This window comes from Trichosurus vulpecula, chromosome 4 (assembly GCF_011100635.1).
Source record: "Trichosurus vulpecula isolate mTriVul1 chromosome 4, mTriVul1.pri, whole genome shotgun sequence".
Classification (NCBI taxonomy): Eukaryota; Metazoa; Chordata; class Mammalia; order Diprotodontia; family Phalangeridae; genus Trichosurus; species Trichosurus vulpecula.
Genome location: NC_050576.1, coordinates 271,468,857 through 271,491,344, shown reverse-complemented (window position 1 = coordinate 271,491,344; position 22,488 = coordinate 271,468,857). Strand labels below are relative to the sequence as shown.

The window sequence follows — 22,488 nt, the reverse complement described above, 5'->3', positions numbered from 1 at the left end:
TAAGTGCTCAATAAATGCTTATAGAAGGATAAATTAATTAGTGAATGAATAATGAATATGGGGGTGTGAAATGCTCCAAGAGGGTACTTTATGGCAAAAGACAATTAGCTTGGCATAAAAATTTATTGCCGATAGTAGAGGTAGCTAGATGGCACAATGAATAGAGCCTACGCAGAGGATGGAATTAGGAAGAACTAATTTCATATCTAGCCTGAGACACTCACTAGTTCTATGACCTCAGACAAGTCTCAGAAACTTACTACTGATGTTACCCTTGGAAAGTCACTTAACTTCTGCCTGCCTCATTTTCCTCATCTGTCCCATCTAGGTCCCAGGTTGTTGTGAGAATGAAATCAGATAGCATTTGTAAAACACTCCCCATCCATGATATAATATTTAAGCTAATATGTGTTTTTCATCCATTTTCTTTTACCATTTTAGATAGGCTAATATTTTTTAAACTACTGTGGATTTGACTGAGGAGATTTTGTGATATTCTGGGGTTTTATGTCATCACTGAATAGGAACTGTGAATTGGAATTCCTTATTTTGTTTGGATCACAAAGAAATATCTTCCTGCCACTGATTTTCACCTTTAGTGATATTTTCAAAGTATAAATGTAATACATATCCCCTAAGTGTCTATCACTCGGGGCTAAACATTCAAAATTCCTTCAGATGTTTGGTTTCCAGACACTTTCCTCAAGGTGTGTTCCTATTATGTCCCATTGAAAGTGTACATCAGTGCTCAAATTCGCAAGTGGATCTGTGATCTCATCGATTGGCATTTTGCCCTTCTGTGCCCACACATTCCTGTGTGTGACTCTTCATTGTGTCTACTTGTGAGTTTGCCATGGCAGGATTCACTTGATGTGCTGAGGGCCCTTTTCAGGTCCTCCTGATGTCCTCACAAGGATACCAGTGTATAGTGGCATCTTTTACATCACTTCTCCTTTGTAAGGTCGTTTTATAGTGCATTGCTGCCTGCTCACACTCACCATTAATATATTTGTTGTCCTTTGGGTGATACTCAACTTTAATTATTTGAAGAGTGACTGATCTATAACTTTCAGCCATACAATATCCCTGTAAGGTATTGACATTAAAAAGTTTAGCCTTTGTGCCAGGGAGAAGTTTGGGGTTATTAAAAAAACTTAACAATTTTGTAAAGACAATTTATCCTACTCTTCTATTCAATTCTGGGTCCAACTCATCATCTATTTACAATGTCTGGTGTGTGTGTGTGTGTGTGTGTGTGTGTGTGTGTGTGCGTGTGTGTGTGTGTGTGTGTGTGTGCATATATACTGATAGCTAACCTCTGTAGCTTGTCCAGCCAACTGCATGCCAATGTCTAGACAATAGGCATCCTTTATCCACTTGGTTTTTCCACTTGGGTTAGATAAACCAAACACCTGAGTAATTATAGATCTCATTCTACAATGTTCTAAGGGTTGATGACATCTTTTACTCATAGCTTTTGAACTCCCTCGTATGTTACCATGCTGCCATCCACGCACTGCCCTCTGTATGATGCTCATTTTAATTCTTTGGAAAACATTGTATTCTATGTGCACTTACCATACAGCCACAGAAGGAGAATATTAGTCTTAATATTGGCTTTCCTCAGAAGCTGGGGGTCATAAATGAGTTTTGGAACTTAAACGAAGCTGTGGTAATTTACAGATTATTCTTAGAAAAAAGGTTTTTTTAAAGAAATGTTGCGGTAGGAAAAAGGATTCCTGCTTATTGGTGTTTTCTCAGTCATTTTTTTGGGAGGTGTCAGGGTAACCATAAGGCCTAAGATTTTTCCCCACACATTTTGTATCTTCCTTTAAAATTGACCCCTTGATGCTTTAAAAATGTATCGCTTCTATTATGGCCTTCTGGGTTTACTTGCCCTAGTCTAGCATGTTTCCCATCATGGCCACATGGAAATGACCCTGATTTTCAGAAGCCATGCTAGTACAGACTTCCACTTTGAAATAGGAGTAATTAGTAATGAAAATGCATAATAATAATAATAATAATGACAGTTGGCATTTACCTAGTGCTTTAAGGTTCACACAGTACTTTGCTATGTTATATCATTTGATCCTCATGACATCTCTGTGATGTAGGTGCTGTTATCCCCATTTTTCAGATGAAGAAATTGAGGCAGAAAGGGCTTAAGTGGTTAGCTCAGGGTCCCAACATCTGATAAGTATCTGAGGCAGGATTTGAACTTGTCTATTCCTGACTCCAAGTCAAGGACTGTATCTACTGCCGTATCAGCGATATTCTAAATTGTGATTATTTGTTTTTACAGGTATCATTTTGGAATATGAAAAAGGTGGAGAACTAAAGACCAAATCCATAGACTTACTTGATCTCAGTCCCAAGTAAGTGATCTAATTAATATGATGGCATATAAGTTCATGTAATACTTACCCCCAAATTCCTACCTTGTTGACTATTTTAATTAATAGTCTTTGGGTGAGCCATAGGCATACAGAATAAACCTCAAACTAAATCCAAATGGGGATATTCGGCTCACTTTTCCTCTTTTGATATGGGTGGGGCTTATTTAGGGATCAATAGGAGAAGGGGCACTCTTTGTGTCTGTCCCTTGATAGCCTCATATCTGTTCAATCTCTTGCTGACTACAAGTAATAAACTGCTAAAAACAAAACGAAAAACAAAAAAAACCCCTAAAACAAAAATCTGACTTTTCTGCATGACTTTCTAGTCAAGACGTGGAAAGAGCACTGTCCTGGGATTTCAGAGACTTGGGGTTGCTCCTTTAGCTCTATGGCCTTGACCAAGTTACAGCCTCGTTGGATTTCAGTTTCATCACTATAAAATAATGGGCTTGTACCAGCTGGTGTTTAGAGACCCTGAAAAGTCAACATTCTGTGCAAATATGGCTTCTAGGATCATTAAAAATATCATAAGGAGACATAAATTTGGTCCTTATACCTTGCTGTACTTCCTAAGAAAAACCATGAATCCCATATAACTCAGAGTAACCTTGTTACTTGGAGGTAAGCTTGTCTAAGGTGTGATCTCTAGGAAAAATCTGGCATAAAACAGAGATTTAATGTTCCAACAATCAATGAAACTTAGGTGAGAGACATAGTGGATTTAAATATGAATGTTTACACCTTCATATTCCACACTACAGACATGAGAATGTGTTTCATTAGTTTATAGTCGCACCTCCATAAGTAAGATGAGAACACCAGGAGGAGTAGGATCTGTCAAAGAAATGACTCCTCACCCACATTGCCTTTAAGCCCTGTAGAGTAATGATAGATGCCCCCCAACCCCAGTCCCTGGAGCTGCTGTTCCACGAGAGCTTTGTAGACACTAGCTCTACATCTGGGGAGGGGCAGAGGCCACTTCCAAGAATCGCAGGCAGCATGGGAAAAGCCATTTCTGTAATTATATTGATCTTTCCATGTTCAGGGTTGGGGTAAGGGAGAGACTGACAAACATCATTATTGCTAGCACCTATTATCTTCTTAGAGTTGTCCAAAAAGGGCTTAAACTTGGCTGCTGAACTAGGAAATCATTATAATTATGCTGAAGATTATTTCTCTGGCCGTATCTCCTTTTGGGGCTGTGCTGTGAGTATACATTGAGTATGTCTACCTCATAGATAATGACATCATCCTCTCCATAGCACCTCTTCCTCGTATCATACCAAATCATCATATAGCTGGGGTGCCAACTGAAGTGAATCAAATTGAGTTATTCTCAGTGCTTGACTCTCAGTTCAGGGAAAGGCACTTACTCACTATAAGTGTATCTTTTAGGGCTCCTCCTTATTTCTGGAATCCCCCAGAGCACAAAGGGTTTACAAGAAACTCCTACTCAGCACCAGCATACATTGGCTGACTGGCAGAACGTATAGGGAAAATTGAAGGACAAGTAGACAGAATAAAGCTTGAATTGTGCATGATTGTTTTTCTGCTGACGAAGAGGTCATATTTCATTAGCGTTGACTTAGTGATGAGGTCAGGGTTTTAGTCTTGCTAATGATCAGTGGGAAATCCTAACTGGGTAGGTAGCAGAAAGGAGAGGAGGGAAAAAACTCTAAGGATATGGTAATTATGCCTTTAATACTAACATAATTAATAACTCATTAACTTACAAAACTTAGTTTTCTGTTATGGCCCACTCATTGGGCCACATGTTTATACATTAGTCTATCTTTCTTCCCACTCATGGGGATCCTCCCTCTACGAGGGCATACTACAGCCCACACATGCCTTACCATGCTGTGCTATTCCTGCTTGTGTCTTTTTTTTTTAAACCCTCCATAGAGGATCTGCCCAAAGGATAGGAAGCCTTGCTTTGCATCTTTTGGTCACTATGTTGTATTCAGAATTCATTCTGTTTTCCTGAAGGTTCCTTGTAGTATGACTCTTCGCTTATATTTCAGTAGGTATTCCCCTAATCTAGATACTTAATGCAGAATATTTCTGCATCCAACACTCTCTTCCAGATGCTGTAGGGGATATAAAGAATAATTCTGTCCTGCCCACATGGTTTTTTAATACCTTAGCAAGAGAACTTGGGAGATGAAGGTACAGCCTCAAGGGCATAGTTTTAAGGATAGTTATCCCTTCCACATCCCTGGTGTTAGGGATGGAGAATCCCCATGATCTGGAAAATCTGCATAAATTTTTTTGGCCTTTCCTTCATACCGGAGAAGTCTGAAGTCTTTCTTTTTCTTTTAGGAGGCCTTTACAATACCTTATTGTAAAATTTGGGTTGACTATTGTTCATAGGCTCTGTGTTGTCTGCTGGCCTTCACATGTCATCTGTGGTTTCCACAAAACTCCCCTCAAATTTCCATTTAATTTCTTGTGCTGTCCCACAATATATCAAAACTGGAATGGGGCAAGTCATGATGTGGAAGGGATAAGTGTACAGGAAATCAGGAACAGGACCATGAAGGCTAGCTTAAGCCCTTACACATAATGGAAGCCCCAGGAGGAGCTCACCAGTGGGAGAAGGGGGTAGGATTTGCTGAGAGATGCTTCTGGTTGAGCAAGTCACAGTGAGGGTTGAATGTTCCAGGGTCAACAGGCAAGTCCTGTGCATCGAGGCAAGTTTTTTGAAGTCCAGAAGGCAGGACCTGGGTGACAAGGGCGAAGAGCTGAGCTGTGAATGGATAGTGGGGAAATTGAGTCAAGGAGTACAGACCACTATTTGTAGGAGTTTCTCAGGGAAATGGGAAATGATATAGAATGAGAGCTTGAGGAGATGGCAGTGTCAAGGGAAGATTTCTTTCTTTTAATGGGAGACCTGAACAAGTTTGTAAATTTGTAGCCAGATGAGAAGGGACCAGTTATAGTAAGCCCCTGAAGAAGAAAGAGGAGATAAGACCAAGGAGGGGCACAAATGAAAGGGCTAGCCTTAGCTAACAGAAGAGCTATCTCAACCTCTGAAACTGGAGTGAAGGAGAGAATGAGTGAAGTAGTAGAGAGGCTTTTAAGCGGTGGAAGCTAAGGGATGATGAAATGGATGGTCTTGATCTCAGTAAAGCAGATGACAGAGTTGTTTGTGGTGAGAGAGGGAGCTGAGGGTGGATTCGGGAGCTTGAGGAGAGAAGAGCAAGTTTAACACAGCTGGTATCTGAAGTGTGATAGGGAATTGACCAGAGGCATGTTTAACTTTTGTTATTCCCTGAATTTGAATGGTTCTAACCTCCCTATCACAGCTTGTCCTTCAACCATTTCAATATGAAGATCAAAATCCATCCTTTGAAGAAGGTCTCAAAGTTTCTAAGAGTGAAGGAAAGAAATTTGGGTTTTGCTAGACTTTGTATTTTAATGTTTAGGTACCCGAGATATTACACAAGCAGATTTCAAAAAAAATAATGAAAGGTTGGATATGTCTATGCCCTGACTCCACAAAAGAGTGTTGTTTAAAAACAATGAGACATTCTACAGAATGAAATTCTGACTATACAATTGCAAATAATCTCAAAGAGGATAAGAAGGGGAAGGAAGCTAAGAAAATAGTACATAATATAATAATAGATAATTCTCTACTGAGCTCAGATTAAAAAACACACACTCATACACCCACACATACACCCACGATGAAGGAAGCGCAAATAACAGAACAAATCCCTGTTACAAAGGCTGGGATTTTAGAAAATGTAGAAGGCAACCAAAATATGAGGTATTTCAAGCCTCAGTTTCAAACAAACCAAGTCAGAGATATACCACTACTTGGGGAAGATGAAAAACATTAGTAGACGACAGAGAGAAAACAGAACTACTAATTCCTATTAAGCTTTCATCATTTCCGTGAAAGAGAGGGATGAGCATGATATTGGAAATTAGTCCTCAGCAAAATTCAAAATTAGATTAAAGATATGATTTGTAGTCACTTAGTGGGAAAAAAGAACTAATCACTAGGAATTGGGGACATTGAGAATGTCAGGCTATATAATCTGTTTTAAATTGCTTGCCTTCTCAATGGTAGGGAGGGGGAAACTTTGGAATTCAAAATTTAAAAAAAGAATGTTAAAATTATTTTTATATGTAATTGGAGAGTGTCATGCCAAGCAAACCTCATTTCTTCTTCTTCTTTTTTGGATAAGGTTAGAGAGTAGTTAAAAAAAATGCTGAAGACACAGAACATTTTGATTTCAGTTAACAAAAATTGGCAAAGTCATTTTAAATGTATGTGATGGATGATCGGATTACATGATAATGAGTTGGCAAACCATTTTGATTAACTAATAGCCTCTCTCCAGGCTGGATAGTGGCATGTCACAAGGTTCTCTGCCCTTGGCCATGCCATATTCAACTTTGTCACTGGGGTTGGGAGTGGGGAAAGCATTTATATAGAACCTACCATGTGCCAGGTACTTTGCTAAATGCTTTACAAAAACTATCTCATTTGTTCCTCACAGCAAGCCTGCAAGCTAGGCTCTGTTACTATGACTATTTTACAGTTAAGGAAACGGAGGCAGACAGAGGTTAAGTGACTTGTCCATGGCCATGATCGTAGTGTCTGAGGCCTGATTTGAATTCAGACATTCCTGACTCTAGGCCCAGTGCTCTATCTACTTCAGTACCTAGCTGCCTCCAAAGAATAGGATGATGGTCTAGAAGGTGTATTTGTGAAATTGTAGATGACCCCAAAGATAAAGGATGGGAAGGGATGTGTATTAAATTAAATGAGAGAATCAGCACCCAAAATCATTTTGGGAAGTGAAAACAGTGGCCAAAACTGAGGAGATGAGATTTCTATTTAGGCCAAATAGATCAGTTACATATCTGTGGAACATATGAGACCGGAGTAACACTGGTTCATGTGAAAAATACTTGGGAGCCTTTGTTGACCACAAGCTCAATATTTGTCAAAAATATGGGGAAAAAGCCAATGTAATTTTAGTCAATTGTAATATAAGTATAGTATTCAACAATGAATGTAATTATAGTATTTGTCTGTCAAACACAATCTGGGCCATCCCTTGAGTAACTTCTTAAAGAGGCCTATTCACTGAATGGGTGACACCACTCAAAGTAAGAACCTGAAAAGGCCTTAGCCAGAAAGGGCCAGGGTTTCCCAATGCATCCTGGATCATCCTCAGTAGTCCTGATGAATATCAGGCCAGATCCAGATGGGTCTGGAGAAGAAAGTGAGGCTGGTGACCTTGCACAGCCCTCCCTCACTCAAATCAAAGTCAACTGCAAGTCATGTCATCATTTCCCTGATGAGCATGGTCCTCTTTGAGAATGAAGGGCAAATACAATTATAGTATTAATGTGTGTGTATGTGTGTGTGTGTGTGTATGTACATATATATATACACACACATACATATATATACACACATATATATATAATATGTTTTATATATACATGTTCATGTATATATGTATGGGTGTATATATACTAACATAAGTATAATATTCAGAAATTGGATGATTGGAGTTGGAAGGCACCTTTAGAAGTCATATTGTTCAGTTGTTTCAGACTATTCATGAGGGTTGGTTTGTTATTTTTAGCAAAGATACTGGGGTGGTTTGCCATTTCCTTTTCCAGCTCATTTTATAGATGAGGGCACTGAGGCAAACAGGATTAAGTGATTTGCCCAGGGTCACCCATCTAGTAAGTGTCCAAGGCCAGATTTGAACTCAGGAAGATGAATTTTTCTGACTCCAGGCCTAACACTGCGCTGTACCATCTAGCTGCCCTTTAGAAGGCATCTGGTCTTTCCTTATCCTCACTCCGAGAATATGAGACCTAGATAGAGGCAGTAGCCCAAGGTCATAAGGTAAGGGAAGAGGAGGGACTACCAGTCAGGTCTCCTTAGTTTCAGCTCATCAAATACCAAGAGGGAGGGAATGAATCCCAGTGTGTACCCTGTGCAGATCAGATTGGTATAATATATTGTGTCCAGTTCTTTAAGAAGGACATTGGTAAACCAGAAAATACCCAGAAGACGGTGACTAGATTTCTGAAATATCTGAAAGTCATCTCAGATTGAGCAAAATTTGAGGGAGCTGGGAATGTTTGACTTGGAGAATATGAAACAAAAAAAATAACTATTGTAAAATATTTGAAAAACAACTTCTAGAACAGAGCAGACTTACTCTTTGTTGCTCCACTGGTCTCCTCTTCACATCCCCAGTAGTACTGTACCTTGCACATGGTAAGAGTTCAGTTGGTATGTGTTGATGGTAAGAGGGAACATGAGATAGTAGGATGAATACTGGATCTAGAACCAGAAGACCTGGGTTTGGATCCTGACTTTCCTATGTAGTAGCTGTGTAACCTTGGACAAGTCACTTAACCTTTCTGTGCCTCTGTTTCCTTTTCTGTAAATTGAAGGGGTGAGGCTGGGCTGACTCAGTTCTTAGGTCCTTCCCAATTCTTTATCCCATGATCCTGCATTGTATGGATAGGGACAGGACTAGTGATTTCATTGATTCCTTCCAGGGGAGGAAATTTTCTCTACCAGTGCAGGTCTGCACCTTTTCTCCAGCTTTTATATAATCTTGTAGAGTTGTCTAGAGTCCTGAGGTAACATGATCACAGTGCTCAGCCAGGATGTGTCAGACGTGGGATGTGGTCCTGGCGTCATCCTGGTGTTGAGGTCAGCTCCCTATCCACTATATGCTATGCTGAATGGATACCATTGTATGTTATATTACTATTAGGCAGTTTGTAGGTGACTCTTGCGCTAGATTGGCTACCAGGTGGATAGTATGGGTTGTTGTTTGTCCTTCATTCCAAAGGGGACCAATGACATAAAAAGACTGATGGACTTGACTTGCATGAGCACGGATAAATAAAAAGGTTACTGAAAGGTAGCTCAAGGTGCTTGCCATCAACAGTAAAGACTGAAAGTAAGATCATACTACACCAATGTTGCATTTTCCAATGCCATCACTTCATCTTATTTGTATTATTAACATGGCAGAGATAATTATAGGAAGAATAATATGATTTGTTACTAATAGATTTTTTAGAATCTTTGCCTTCCAAGATGATTGTATATTTCTCATTTTGTCAAATTTTTGCTTAATAAAATAATTTAATTTTGTATTTACTTAGTGCATGTGCAATGCCATTTTCATATAGAATACTCAATACTTTCTTGTGTATTACAGTACAGACGTGAGTGCCTTAGTAGAAGAGATCCGGAAAGCAGAGCCTCTCATCACAGCTTCGCGAACAGATCAAGTCAAACACCTAATACTGAAATTACAAGATAAACTTGGACAGCAGGGTGACCACAAGTTCTATCTTTTTAAGGTAATAAATATTTTAAAATACTTTTAATATCTTCGATGAGATTTTGACTGTGGAATTATTATTTAGGTTTCAGTTGAAATGAGCCACATTTTGATGAACGAAACAAAGGTGAATTTCACCTTCAGTTTATATTTGTTGATGTTATCCCACCTCTTCCACCTTCTTCTACCCTTTATCAAATATGATAAGGAGCTCTTCAGAGTGTAGCGGGCTTTTAGCAGCCCTGTACCCCCGGCAATTTGAGTCGAGTTTTGGGAATTGTTGATCGTATTAGATTTTAGCAAATTTAGCATTCCATAGATAACAATAATACTGTGGCTTAAAATATGTAATATCCCTTTTTTCTTTTTAAAATGATGTTAATGAATGCATGCACGATTCTAATTGATGGTGCATTACAATCTGTGTATTCAAATATGGCTGTCAAAATCAGTGTCTCGTTCATTCCTTTTGAGCACCTTTGAAGTCTGTTCCTTGAGTGGCTGCTTTTCCAAGGGCTTGCTGTTGTTTGCTGTCTATTAGACTAAAGGTGGACCAGAAATATTTATCTAACAAGAGCAATTCCTTTCCTTATTTCTATAACCATCCATATATACCTGTACTGCTTGAGACTGTGCACTAATGAACTCTTAATTTTTCTTTTAAAATCTTCATTTATAAAGTGAACATCAGCCATCAATGCAGCCGAATTTGCTCTGACACCTAACATTTAAATAATATGATTTCAACATATCCAATGTCATAATAGTTTTTCTGGACCTCCCTTGAAGTCACTCTCAGGTTTCCTTGTCTATTTATTTCCACTTCTGTTTCCTATATTCAACTGTCCTTGCTCACTAGGCCTCTCTTTTGTCCCCTGCACCCTAGGCGTGGCCTGCCTGGTCGTCCTGCTGCTAGCAAGCATTCAAATGATTCAGTTCAGTCCAACAAGCCCTCGATGAGTGCTCACAAGGTGCAAAGCAAATAGTAACAATAGGCGCGGTAATTGAACATGATTACAAAGCGGGGCTTGCACAGAGATTGGATTAGGATATTGGAAGAACTGACATTTAAAAAAATTGTCACAGCAAAAATAAAGGAAGTATCCTTTTAACTTTTCAATAAGTATATTACATATTCCCCATTCTATTGATTTAAATATTAACAATTTTATTGTAATTTCTATGAATGCTATTAATAATAATAATATCAATATATCATTGTTATAATAACAGCTCATTCTAATTATAAATATTTTACCTAAAACCCATTGAGGTAGATGATGCAAGCATTATTATCCCCATTTAAATATGAAGAAGCTAAAGTTGTAATGTATTTGTGCAGAAATACAGATTTAACATTTTGGAAAGCTTACAGTACTCATTATTTACATGCAAAAATATGATTATCCGATTGTCCACAAATACTCATGGAAAAATTCAACACATTATAAATTAACTACCTCAAAATGGATAGATGTTAACATGCTTAGTTTTATTAAAGTTCATTGTGCTCCATGGACAGACACCATTGACTTGAAAGTTAAAAACAAATCGCAGTTACTAGAGAGATCTCATCAAGGTACCTCTGAAAGTCAGACACTTAAAGCTGTGAGTCTGAAGCTCTATCCACTGCACCACCTAGCTGCCTCAGAGGTAAGATAAGGCCCCCACAAGGAGTGGGGAGCAATAAGAAAGGAAGAAGGGTGACTGAGAAAGGCCTCATGCAGAAGGGAGGGTCTTGAACAAAGCCAGAGAAGCCAGGTGGCAGAGGTGAGGGGTGTGCCGGGGGGGGTGGGGGGAGGAGAACCAGGCCAAAGGTCTTCTAGTTATATTTAGAAGTTAAATTTTTGTAGTATATTGAATAGATATTCTTAACTCATTAAAACTTCATGTTTCCTACTTCCATACTCTCTGTATTCTCTCTGGATAGTATTTGCCTATAACAATAAATGTTTTAATGAAATTTTAACATGTCCTTTTCTGTCTAGCTTTGAAAATGATTAAATTAATATATGCCATTTTATAGGGAATTCTGGTAAAAACAAATATCTATACTGTATCCCTGAGACTTAAATGCCTTTTTTTCTTCTTCTTCCCCATCCCCACAGCCATTTTCTTCTTTCTCCCCAGACCTCTTCCTTGCCCTCCCCTTCTTCCACGGGGATTTTTTTTTGTATTTGTTTTTTGGCAGGGCAATTGGGGTTAAGTGACTTGCCCAAAGTCACACAGCTAGTAAGTGTGGCAAGTGTCTGAGACTGAATTTGAACTCAGGTCCTCCTGACTTCAGGGCCAGTCTACTCACTGTGCCACCTAGCTGCCCCTTCCACGGGGATTTTTAAACATGTAATGTATAGTAGATGGATCTATTCTACTGTATATAGTGGATATGATGGATAGCAGAAAGAGCACAATAGACTGATGACAGGGCTGGGTTTTGCTGCTTATTAGCTGTGTGACCTTGGGCAAGTCACTTACTCTTTGGGACTCAGTTTCTTTATCTGTAAAATCAGTGGGTTAGCTCTAAATACAGGGATCCTAAATACAGTGATTGCATACAAATATAACAACATGCAAGTGGCAAGGAGATTTGGGGAGTCTGTGGGGTCTACTGGAAAGAGCACTGGATTTTCAATCAGAATCCCTATGACTTGTGACTCAAATGGTAACTGCTACTTCCTACTTAGGGCAAATAATTTGACCTAAATGAGCATGTTGGATTGGATTATATCAAAGAGCCTTCAGACTCCAAATTCTAAGACTACATGAGTCAATGTACTCCCAGTTTTGTTTCTGCCTTGTTTATTTATTGATTTATATAACAATTTTTTTAAAAGAGGGGATAGATTTCACTCATTGTAACAGTATTGTTTACACACTAAACCTGTTCTTTCAGGTATAGCACACACAAACAATCTTTTGTTTTTCCAGATACAGGTAACAATTTAAATCAGCAGAATAAAAATAAATCTATGAAGACACATAACTGTAAATTAATATATTTTTTCATTCCTCTTTTTTCTGACATGATCTTTCCAGCAGGTGGCAGCATTCAACTTCAGATATCAGATTTAGGAACATGTCTCTCTGTCCTAGTTCTTAATTAAACAAATTCTAATAATTGAGACGTATTAGATGCTATAGGAGATACAGAGATGAATAAAATCCACAGAGGGATTTGTAAGTGGCAATGAGCTTGAAGTTGTTTTTTTTTATTTGTAACACATACACACAGACACACTTAGAAAACAAAACAAAAAAATTTAAAATTGATGTTGATTTCTGGATAATGAATAGCTATAGTCAATTTTATTTATAATAATGGAATTTGATGATAGAAATGGGTCAGAGGATGTGTTTTAATTCTATTTCTGCTACTTAATAACGATAATAGGTATTTATGTAAGTTTTGCAAGAGGTCTTCCATAGAGGAGCTCATTTCATCCAACAAATATTTGAGCTAAGGATTATATGTATTATTATAGTCTCTATTTTATATATGAGGAAACTGAGATTCAGGTATTTATTTACTCATGATCATACAATTGGTAAGTATTCGAGGCATGATCTGAACCTAGGTTCTTCTTGACTTCAAGTCCAATGATTTTTCCACTCCATCATTATACCTCTCAGTATCTGAAAAGTCTCTCTAGACTTCAGTTTCCTCATCTTTAAAATGGAAGGATACGATCATCTTTAAGGTCACCTTCCCATTCTTGGTCTAGTGACATATATATATATATATATCTATATATCTATATATATATATATAATGTGTGTATGTATTTGTAATATGTACATATTTATATATGTATATATTTATACACACATGTATATATATATGCATGCATGTATATAATTGTAAAGCCAGTCTAGTGGCAAGATTTGGTAGATGACTCCATCATTTCTTTTTTGACATTTGGCAGTCAATTTCAGGTGAGCTCACTGTGTTTGTGTTATACCTGGAAAATATATTATTGGTCTTAGAAAAATCACAATATGTCATTTCTATTTATTCAGGCATTCATTATTTTATATTTACTAGTCATAATTAAAAGAATGTGTTGACTTTCTAGTGGTTTGATTTTGTTATAGAATAAAGTATGTTTTCTTATATTGAAGGTACTCAGAGCACACATACTACCACTGACTAATGTTGCATTTAACAAATCAGGTTCATGGTAAGTTTTTCTTTTTAGTTCATAATATGTTTGTCATTTATAGTTATAAGATTATCCATTTTTAAGTAAATTCTTCACTGGTACATTATATTAAAATGTGCTTCAGTTTCTTACATTAAACATCTTTTTTTAAAAAAATATCTTCTGGTACTTGTTTTAATGACTCTTTTTGTAACATATAATTCATAATATTTTTAATGCTGACCTTGAGGGGACTATAATGATGTACCTTTAAGGTAAGCAGACTAGATTCCCTCAGTCCTGGCCAGTCGGTCAATAAACATTATTAAGTACCTACTATGTGTTAGGCACTGTGCTAAACCCTGGGGTTGCAAAAAAAGGCAAAAGACGGTCTCTGCTCTCAAAAAGCTCACAGTCTGATGGGGGGAAACCATGCAAATAACTATGTAAAAACAAGCTATTTACAGGATAAACTGGAAAAAATCAATAGAGGGAAGTCCCTGGAATTAAGAGGGATTGGGAAAAGCTTCCTCTAGAAGGTAGGATTTTAGCTGGGATTTGAAATCCACCAGGAAAGCTCGGAGGCAGAGATGAGGAGGGAAAGCATTTCTTTGGAAGAATGCTCACATGCTGGATCTGAACAAAACATGTATAGATTATGATTGTTTTGTCCTTCCTTCTCATATGGGAGAGAGAATTGGAGGCTATCAACATGTCCTGGTAGGGTGTTGAACGTATATGTGTGTTCCCTTCCAACTCAGGTGTTCTCCTGACTTAGACCTTTCCTCATCCTCCCAATTGTTAGTGCCTTCTGCCTCCTGAAATGATTTTGTACAAACATTGTATTTATCTGCGCACATTCTCTGTTCCCCAGTAGAATGGGAGTTCCTCGACAGCAGGGGCTGGTTTGTTTTCTGTCTTTTCTTCAGGATGTTCTAACCCCTGGCCTGGTATCTTGCATATATGTAGGAAATGTTTGTTTTATTGATCAGTCCCTCCCAGCTTCATTCTTTCCAGACTGAAAGTTTACATGGATCTTTATCTAGAATGATAGCAGAAGGCATAGTCCTTTATGAAGTATCTAAATATTTTAGGAAATAGTGATTTATTGGTGCTAATTATTCCCCTCTTAATTGGACTCCTATCCCCACTCCCAATCATAAGTAGAATTCTAGGTGATGTTTTCTTTGGTAGTGTTATCTTTTGTATTAATAGTGTTTTTCAGATAAGATATGAAATTGGGAGTTAGTTTTGGTTCTTTCATGCAGCTAATTAAACCAATTCCATTGAGGAACCAAAGTGAAAAAATACCTTTATGACCTACTGATTTTTTAAAAAGGAGCTAAATGGAATGTTATATTATTTTCACCCTAATCTCTTTTTATTTCCTTTTTTAAAAGCTTTATTACTGGTAGCTATGACAGAACATGCAAGCTCTGGGACACTTCATCTGGGGAGGAGCTGCACACGCTGGAGGGTCACCGGAATGTGGTGTATGCCATAGCATTCAATAATCCTTATGGGTAAATATAATTTTATTCAAACGTTCATATATTTGAATTAAAATTACATTAAGTTTTTTGGGATGCTGTATAAAGGCAATGTAAATGACAGATACTTAGACCTGGTAAAGGTAAAGCTTTGTTCAGTTTCGTAAATAGAGCCAACCATGGGTTGTATACTGTACTAAGCACTAGCAATACAAAATAGAGAAAAGTCTCTGCCCTTGAGGAGCTTACAGTCTAATAGGGATAATGGTCTTATCTCTAAGTCTATATATACATCACAGACATCAAAGGAATATTTGAGGAGAGAGGCCACTAGCTTTGAGAGTGGGGTGGCAGGGTGTGATACCAATAGATCCTAGGATAGGGCCTGTTAGGCATTCAAAGAAATATGAGACACCCATCCACCCTCTGGAGGACCTGGGGAGATATGACAAATGAAAAGTTAAATAAGAATACAAAGTAGTGTGTGATTAAGGGCCAGAGAAATGGTAATGGTAAGAAATGGCAAGTTCATATACAATTATCACTCTGGTTGGTTTCGGTCAGGGAAGACTGGGTTGATAATGGGGGCACTTGAGTTTGGACTTACATAATAGATACAATTGGACAGTTAGTAGTAGGGAAAGCAGTCTAGGTAGGATGAAAACATTAACCAGGCTGGGGAAGGAGGAATCAATAAGCTATGTTTGGGAGAAATGAAGCAGACCCATCTAGATATAATAGAGGATTCCTGTCAGGGAACAGGGGGAGACCAGATTGGAAAGATGGATTTGGGGTTAGAGTGTGGAGGGCTTTGAATGTTGAGAAACAATGATGGAAGTATAGATTTGAATTGTATTGTGGTCAGCCTTAAATGTGGTCGGCTTACAGGTTTGAACTTTACCTTGTAGGAATGGCAGCCACTGAAGGTTTTTCAGTAAGGAGTAGTATAGTGGAAATAGCCTGAAAACAAGAAAGCCACTTAGGAAACTTTGGTGAACAATACATATCTGATAATAAGGGCCTGCATTAGCTAAGGACAGTGGAAAATGGCAAAGAATTTTGTAATCTTTGATGTGTTTAGAGTGGAAATTTTCTACTACCCATTTTCTGAAACTGTATACCTCAAATGCTGATGTAATGATATTAATGGTGAAATCAGGCCCACCTAAACTTAATTGGTGTGTCAATATTTAATGTGTATTTGAAAAATGATTAAGTTCTTTCAATTAAATTTCAGATAATTTAATTCTGATCTATCTATGCTCCTGTTAAAGCAGAGAAAAGCAATTTTTCATGATGTTATTACACCAAATTGTAGAAGAAAGTATTGTTGAAATGATAGCAGATACCTCATAACTTCTGATATAATTATTATTTCAATTATAATATCTTTTTAAATGTTTGATTGTGCATTCTCTAGACTTCAACACCACATCCATCATCATTCATCTTAATAGATTTGACTCTTTTTTCTTTGTACTTGGTAAAACACCTTTTTGGGTATGGAGAAGGGAGGAAATATGTACACACACACACATACACACACACACACACACACACACACACACACGAAGCTAACGCACTCTCTCCTCAAACTATTCCTTTGATGTCTGTGATGTATATAGACCTATACATTTTGGCTTCCCTATTGGATAGTAAGCTCCTCAAGATGTATTTAAAAGTAGAATAGGTGGACATTTAATAGGAAATAGTAATTTTGACAGTTTTGTCTCAAGGGGAGAAAGTAGGAAATACCTCAAAATTTTGTTCAGTCCTCTGATTCTTTGAATTCTGATTCATTTTATTTGAATAAATTATTTATCATTCTTTTAGGCATTTGGGAGCAACATATTCCTTTATGTCTACACTGACCGTATTTTATATATGTCTAGTATCAGCTTTCCAGATAGTATTTTTACATTCATGCATATTTAAAAATCATAGGAGTCATTATGTAAAGAATTTGTAGTCTTTTTACATAAAACAAATAATAGATTTTATATTTGAGCAGACCTGTTTTTATAAAAGATATTTAATTTATGTGTCAGATACAAATCTAGGGTACTATTTATAAGTCTATGAGTAAAGTACTTTTCCTAATGTTTTATTAGTAGTTCCAGAATCATACATTATTTCTCCATCTTTAAATAATTTATAGACACCAAAATTAATTTTTTGCTATTAAATAAAACTTCCTCAATTTTAGTGACAAAATTGCCACTGGATCATTTGATAAGACCTGCAAACTATGGAGTGCAGAAACTGGAAAATGTTATCATACTTTTAGAGGCCATACAGCAGAAATAGTGAGTATACTTGTAATTCCACTGTATTTTTAAACATTGTGATCTTTTTAGAGGTTCCCATGGCAATTAGCATGTTGTTGCACTACAATAACATGGTTAATGATTCTAAGGCTCCTTCCAACTCTAACATTCTATTTTCTACCTTTATGATTTTTTTATTCTGTGCAGTAGCTTTCATATAAACATTTTGTATGAATGCAAACTGCAGCTAACTGATGCTAACACCATCTAGAGCTCATTCATTTTTATGTCAGCATCACTTGTTATCTTTCAAAGAGCTCTACAATATATAGTGAATGAGCCTAAGAATATGTTCTTTCGATCTTTCTTTTCAGTAGACAGCTGGTTTTCAGGAGGTTAAATTATTAAAATAACTTTTTATGGACTATGTAAAAAGCCTATCAAAAGTGTTCCCTGATGAGTTGTTCTGTTATTCAAAAAAGTTTAATTATATAAACAGTTAAGTGACGTGGCAAGGCATGATACATAGAGAACGGGACTGCAGAGTCAGAAAGAACTGGGTTTGAATCCTTCTTCAGAAACTTCCTAGGAGAAAGGGGTGAGATGTGATGCAGCCTGTGTCAGTGAAGGTAAAGGAATAGATGGGAGGTGTAGAGGTCAACAGAGATGGTTCTTAAAGGACAGGTAAGAGTCAAGGTGTAATGTTAATGGGTTATAAAGATCTTCCCCATCCATCAATAGGCCTATGCGACCTGCTATGAGCTCTGGCCCAGCTCACAACTTTGATACATCCTGAGTCACAGAGCCTGTTGGGGGAGGGAAGCTTGCTTGTAGGAAGGCTTTCACACCTTTTGCTAATTTCTGTTTAGGCACTGAGTCATGAAGGTTGTGATGCCTTCTGGCTCTGAGCCGATTAGCCAAAAGAATGTATATTCTGAAAGGTGAGCCTTTGCTTTGGGGGCTCGCTTATGAGAAGAATCTTGGGATTTCCTGGTTGAGTCTCTGAGTAGCTGTATATTCAGAGCTCCCTGACTGCTCAGATGCAAAGGCTCTCTTGATCCAGTGGTGTATGTAAAGTGTATAGCAATATTGCTTTCATTCAGGCAGTCAGAGCCCTCTCTGTTGGTCTTTGTGCTAATTTCTTGGTGCTGACCCTTCCCCTGAACTAGTGAATGTAATTAAATGTAGGATTGTTAACCCCCCTTTTGAGCAGTCTTTCCTAGAAAAGCAGATCTAGGAACCTGTACTAGCAGGCCATCCTGGGTATGCTAGGGTGCTTGCTGTTACACATGGATGACTTTGAGACTGTGGATCTTGGGGGGGTACTGGTGGCCTCAGGAGAGTTGGGGAAATCTGGAGGAGAAGGAACGCATTTAGGGGGAAACAGAATGAGTTGTTCCAGACATGTTGAGTTTGAAATGCCTGTGGGACATCCAGGTGATCTCCAGCAGCCAATTGTTTTTGCAAGACTAGAATTCAAGAGAGAGCTTAGGGCTATACACATTTATTTGGATGTCATCTAATTAGGGATGATTGAAGTATAGTGATAACAGAAAAGGGAGGCGAAAGGATAAAGATCTAGTAAAGAAAGCTGAGAAGGAACAGTCAGAGGGATAGTAATTGAGCACAATCGTGGAAGCTGAGACAAGAGGGATTATCCTACAAGAGGGGGTGGTCTGCAGTGCCAAAAACTACAAAAGATCAGTAGAATGAGGACAGAGGAAAGGCCATGGGTTTTAGTAATAGACAGCATCAGTAACTTTAATATCCTTAAAACTGCACTCTAAACATCAATCCTCCTTAAGTTGTCTAAAGACAATTCTTGGTCAATGATGTGTTACTTAGCAGCCTAATTGTGACTCTTTTACAAATCTACTCACCTCTGGTTTCTTTTATGCAGGGATGCCTCAAATGCCTGTATTTTGTTGAACATCTGTCTTTTTTCATTGATCATTAGCTTCAGGTTTGCTGGATATGTTATTTTGGGTTGCAGCTTGAGCTCCTTTTCTTCTTTTGGAAATAGGATTCCACTCTTTTATAATTTCTTGTGAATGCAGAATAATTCTAAGTTAATTGAATTGCCATTCTGTCATGCTTGAAGGTTTTCCTCCTGACTGCTTGCAAAGTTTGTTATTATTGAAAATTATATTCACCTGCATATAAGCCTTGGAATTCAAAGCATGGTTCCTATTCCCTGTCCCCACCTCCACCCCAACCCTCCACCAAAACAATCTGTGAATAGCTCTCTACCAGTGCTTTGTGGCCTGTATTCAGATGTTTTGGACATTTCTTCTGTTATTTCCTGTGTTATGGTATCCAGATTTTTTGATTGGTCATGGTTTTATATTGTTTCCTTTTACTTGTAAATTTTTCTCAACTTCATTATTTTTCTGTTTCAAATCTGTTATTCTTTCAGAGCTTATGCATCTTTGGACAGATTCTCCATCCATCATGTATTAAATCTTTCCTATGCTCCTGTTTGTATTTTTACAATTTTTATCAAGAATTCTGCTTTCTTACTCAAATTCTTCCCTCATTTCTTATTTTAAGAGTTTTTCTTTTCACTTCTGAGTCATTCTATAGTTTCTTACTATTGTTCCACAATCTTTAGGGAGTCCACAGGACTCTCCTTTCTTTTTTTTGCACTTAACAGCATTTTCTTCCAATTATATGTAAAGGTAGTTTTCAACATTCATTTTTGTAAGATTTTGAGTTCCAAATTTTTCTCTCTCTCTCCCTGCTCTCCCCCACCCCCAAGAGAGCAAGCAATCTGGTATAGATTACATATGTACAATCATGTTAAACATATTTCCACATTACCTATGTTGTGAAAGAAGAATCAGAACAAAACGGAAAAACCATGAGAAAGAAAAACAAACCAAAAAACAAAAGTAAAGATAGCATTCTTCGATCTGCATTCAGACTCCATAGTTCTTTCTCTAGATGTGGATAACATTTTCTATCACGAGTCTTTTGGCATTGTCTTGGATCATTATATTGCTGAGAAGAACTAAGTCTATCATAGTTAATCATCACATAATGTTGCTGTTATTGTCCACAATGTTCTCCTGTTTCTGCTCACTTCACTCAGCATCATTTCATGTAAGTCTTTCCAAGATTTTCTGAAATCTGTCTGCTCATCATTTCTTATAGCACAACAGTACTCCATTACATTCTTATATCCCAACTTGTTCAGCCATTCCTCAATTGAAGGGCATCCTCTCAACTTCCAATTCTTTGCCACCACAAAAAGAGCTGCTATAAATACTTTTGTAAATGTGGCCTCTTTTCCCTTTTTTAATGATTTCTTTGGGATACAGACCTAGTAGAAATGTCGCTGGATTGAAGACCATGAGCAGTTTTATAGCCCTTTGGGCATAGTTCCAAATTGCTCTCTGGAATAGTGGGATCAGTTCACAACTCCAGCAACAATGCATTGATGTTCCAACTTTCCCACAACTTCTGCAACCTTTATCATTTTCCTTCTCTGTCATACTAGCCTGTCTGATAGGTGTGAGTTGTGAGTTGTATTAATTTGTATTTTTCTAATCAATAATGATTTAGAGAATTTTTTTGTATGACTATACATAGCTTTAATTTCTTCATCTGAAAACTGCCTGTTCATATCCTTTGGCCATTTATCATTTGGGGAATGACTTATATTCTTTTAAATTTGACTCAATTCTCTATATAATTGAGAAATGAAGCCTTTATCAGAAACACTGGCTGTAAAAATTGCTTCTCAACTTTCTGCTTTCCTTCTAATCTTGGTTACATTCATCTTGTTTGTGCAAAAACTTTTAAATTTAATCAAAATTGTTCATTTTGCATTTCATAATATTCTCTATCTCTTGTTTGGTCAAAATCCTTCCCTTCTCTTTAGATCTGACAGGTAAACTATTCCTTGCTCTCCTAATTTGCTTATGGTATTATTCTTTATGTCTAAATCATGTACCCATTTTGACTTTATGTTGGTATAGGGTTTGACATATTGGTCTATGCCTAGTTTCCGCCATACTATTTTCCATTTTTCCCAGGAGCAATAGTGAGCTCTTATGCCAGAAGCTGGAGTCTTTGGGTTAATCAAACAGTAGATTAGTCCTTCACTACTGTGTCTTTTGTACCCAATCTATTCCATTGATCCACTGCTCTCTTTCTTGGCCAGTAACAAATTGTTTTGATGACTGCTGTTTTAGTGGGATTTAGTCATAGTGGGATTCTCATAGTCATCCTCATGATAAATTGTTATAATACTTTTGCTAATATTTCATTTAAAATTTTTGTAACAATATTCATTAGGGAAATTGGTCTATAATTTTATTTCTCTTTTGGCTCTTCCTGGTTTAGGTATCAGCACCATGTTTATGTCATAAAAGGAATTTGGTAGGACTCCTTCTTCACCTAGTTTTCCAAATAGGTTATATAGTATTGGGATTAGTTGTTCTTTAAATGTTTTGTAGGTGTGCCTAACTGGACAAAATGTACCAGAAAGGAATCAGGAGTAAAGCAGTTAGCAAATATCTTCTAAATAATTTTAATTCCTTTATTTGGAATATAAATACAACAATGCATAGAGTCATTAATGCTGCATGTAGGGTTCCAGGTAATGTCAAAGCCACCTTTGTGGGAAGCAGGTTGTATTCTAATAAAAATGTCAATTTTGATTAGAACTTCTGATCCATATATTAACTGAGGTATGCCTTATAGATTTGGCTTGAGATTCTACGCTACAATCAATGACTGAAAAGCCACACAGCCTATCTTTGCTAGGAGAAGAAATATACTAGAAAATTTTGTGTGTGTGTGTGTGTGTGTGTGTATTTGTGTATATGTAAATATTTTCT

At 37.3% G+C, this 22,488-nt stretch overlaps 1 protein-coding gene across 1 annotated transcript in view; it reads left to right on the top strand.

Moving 5' to 3' along the window:
• DAW1 (dynein assembly factor with WD repeats 1) overlaps window positions 1-22,488 on the top strand; it is a 42,329-nt gene that overhangs the window by 5,763 nt on the left and 14,078 nt on the right. Inside the window, exons 2-6 of the mRNA XM_036757681.1 lie at window positions 2,306-2,378; window positions 9,623-9,767; window positions 13,868-13,926; window positions 15,288-15,410; window positions 17,584-17,683. Of these exons, the coding sequence (XP_036613576.1) occupies window positions 2,306-2,378; window positions 9,623-9,767; window positions 13,868-13,926; window positions 15,288-15,410; window positions 17,584-17,683 (500 nt within the window). The remainder of the gene's footprint in view (window positions 1-2,305; window positions 2,379-9,622; window positions 9,768-13,867; window positions 13,927-15,287; window positions 15,411-17,583; window positions 17,684-22,488) is intronic.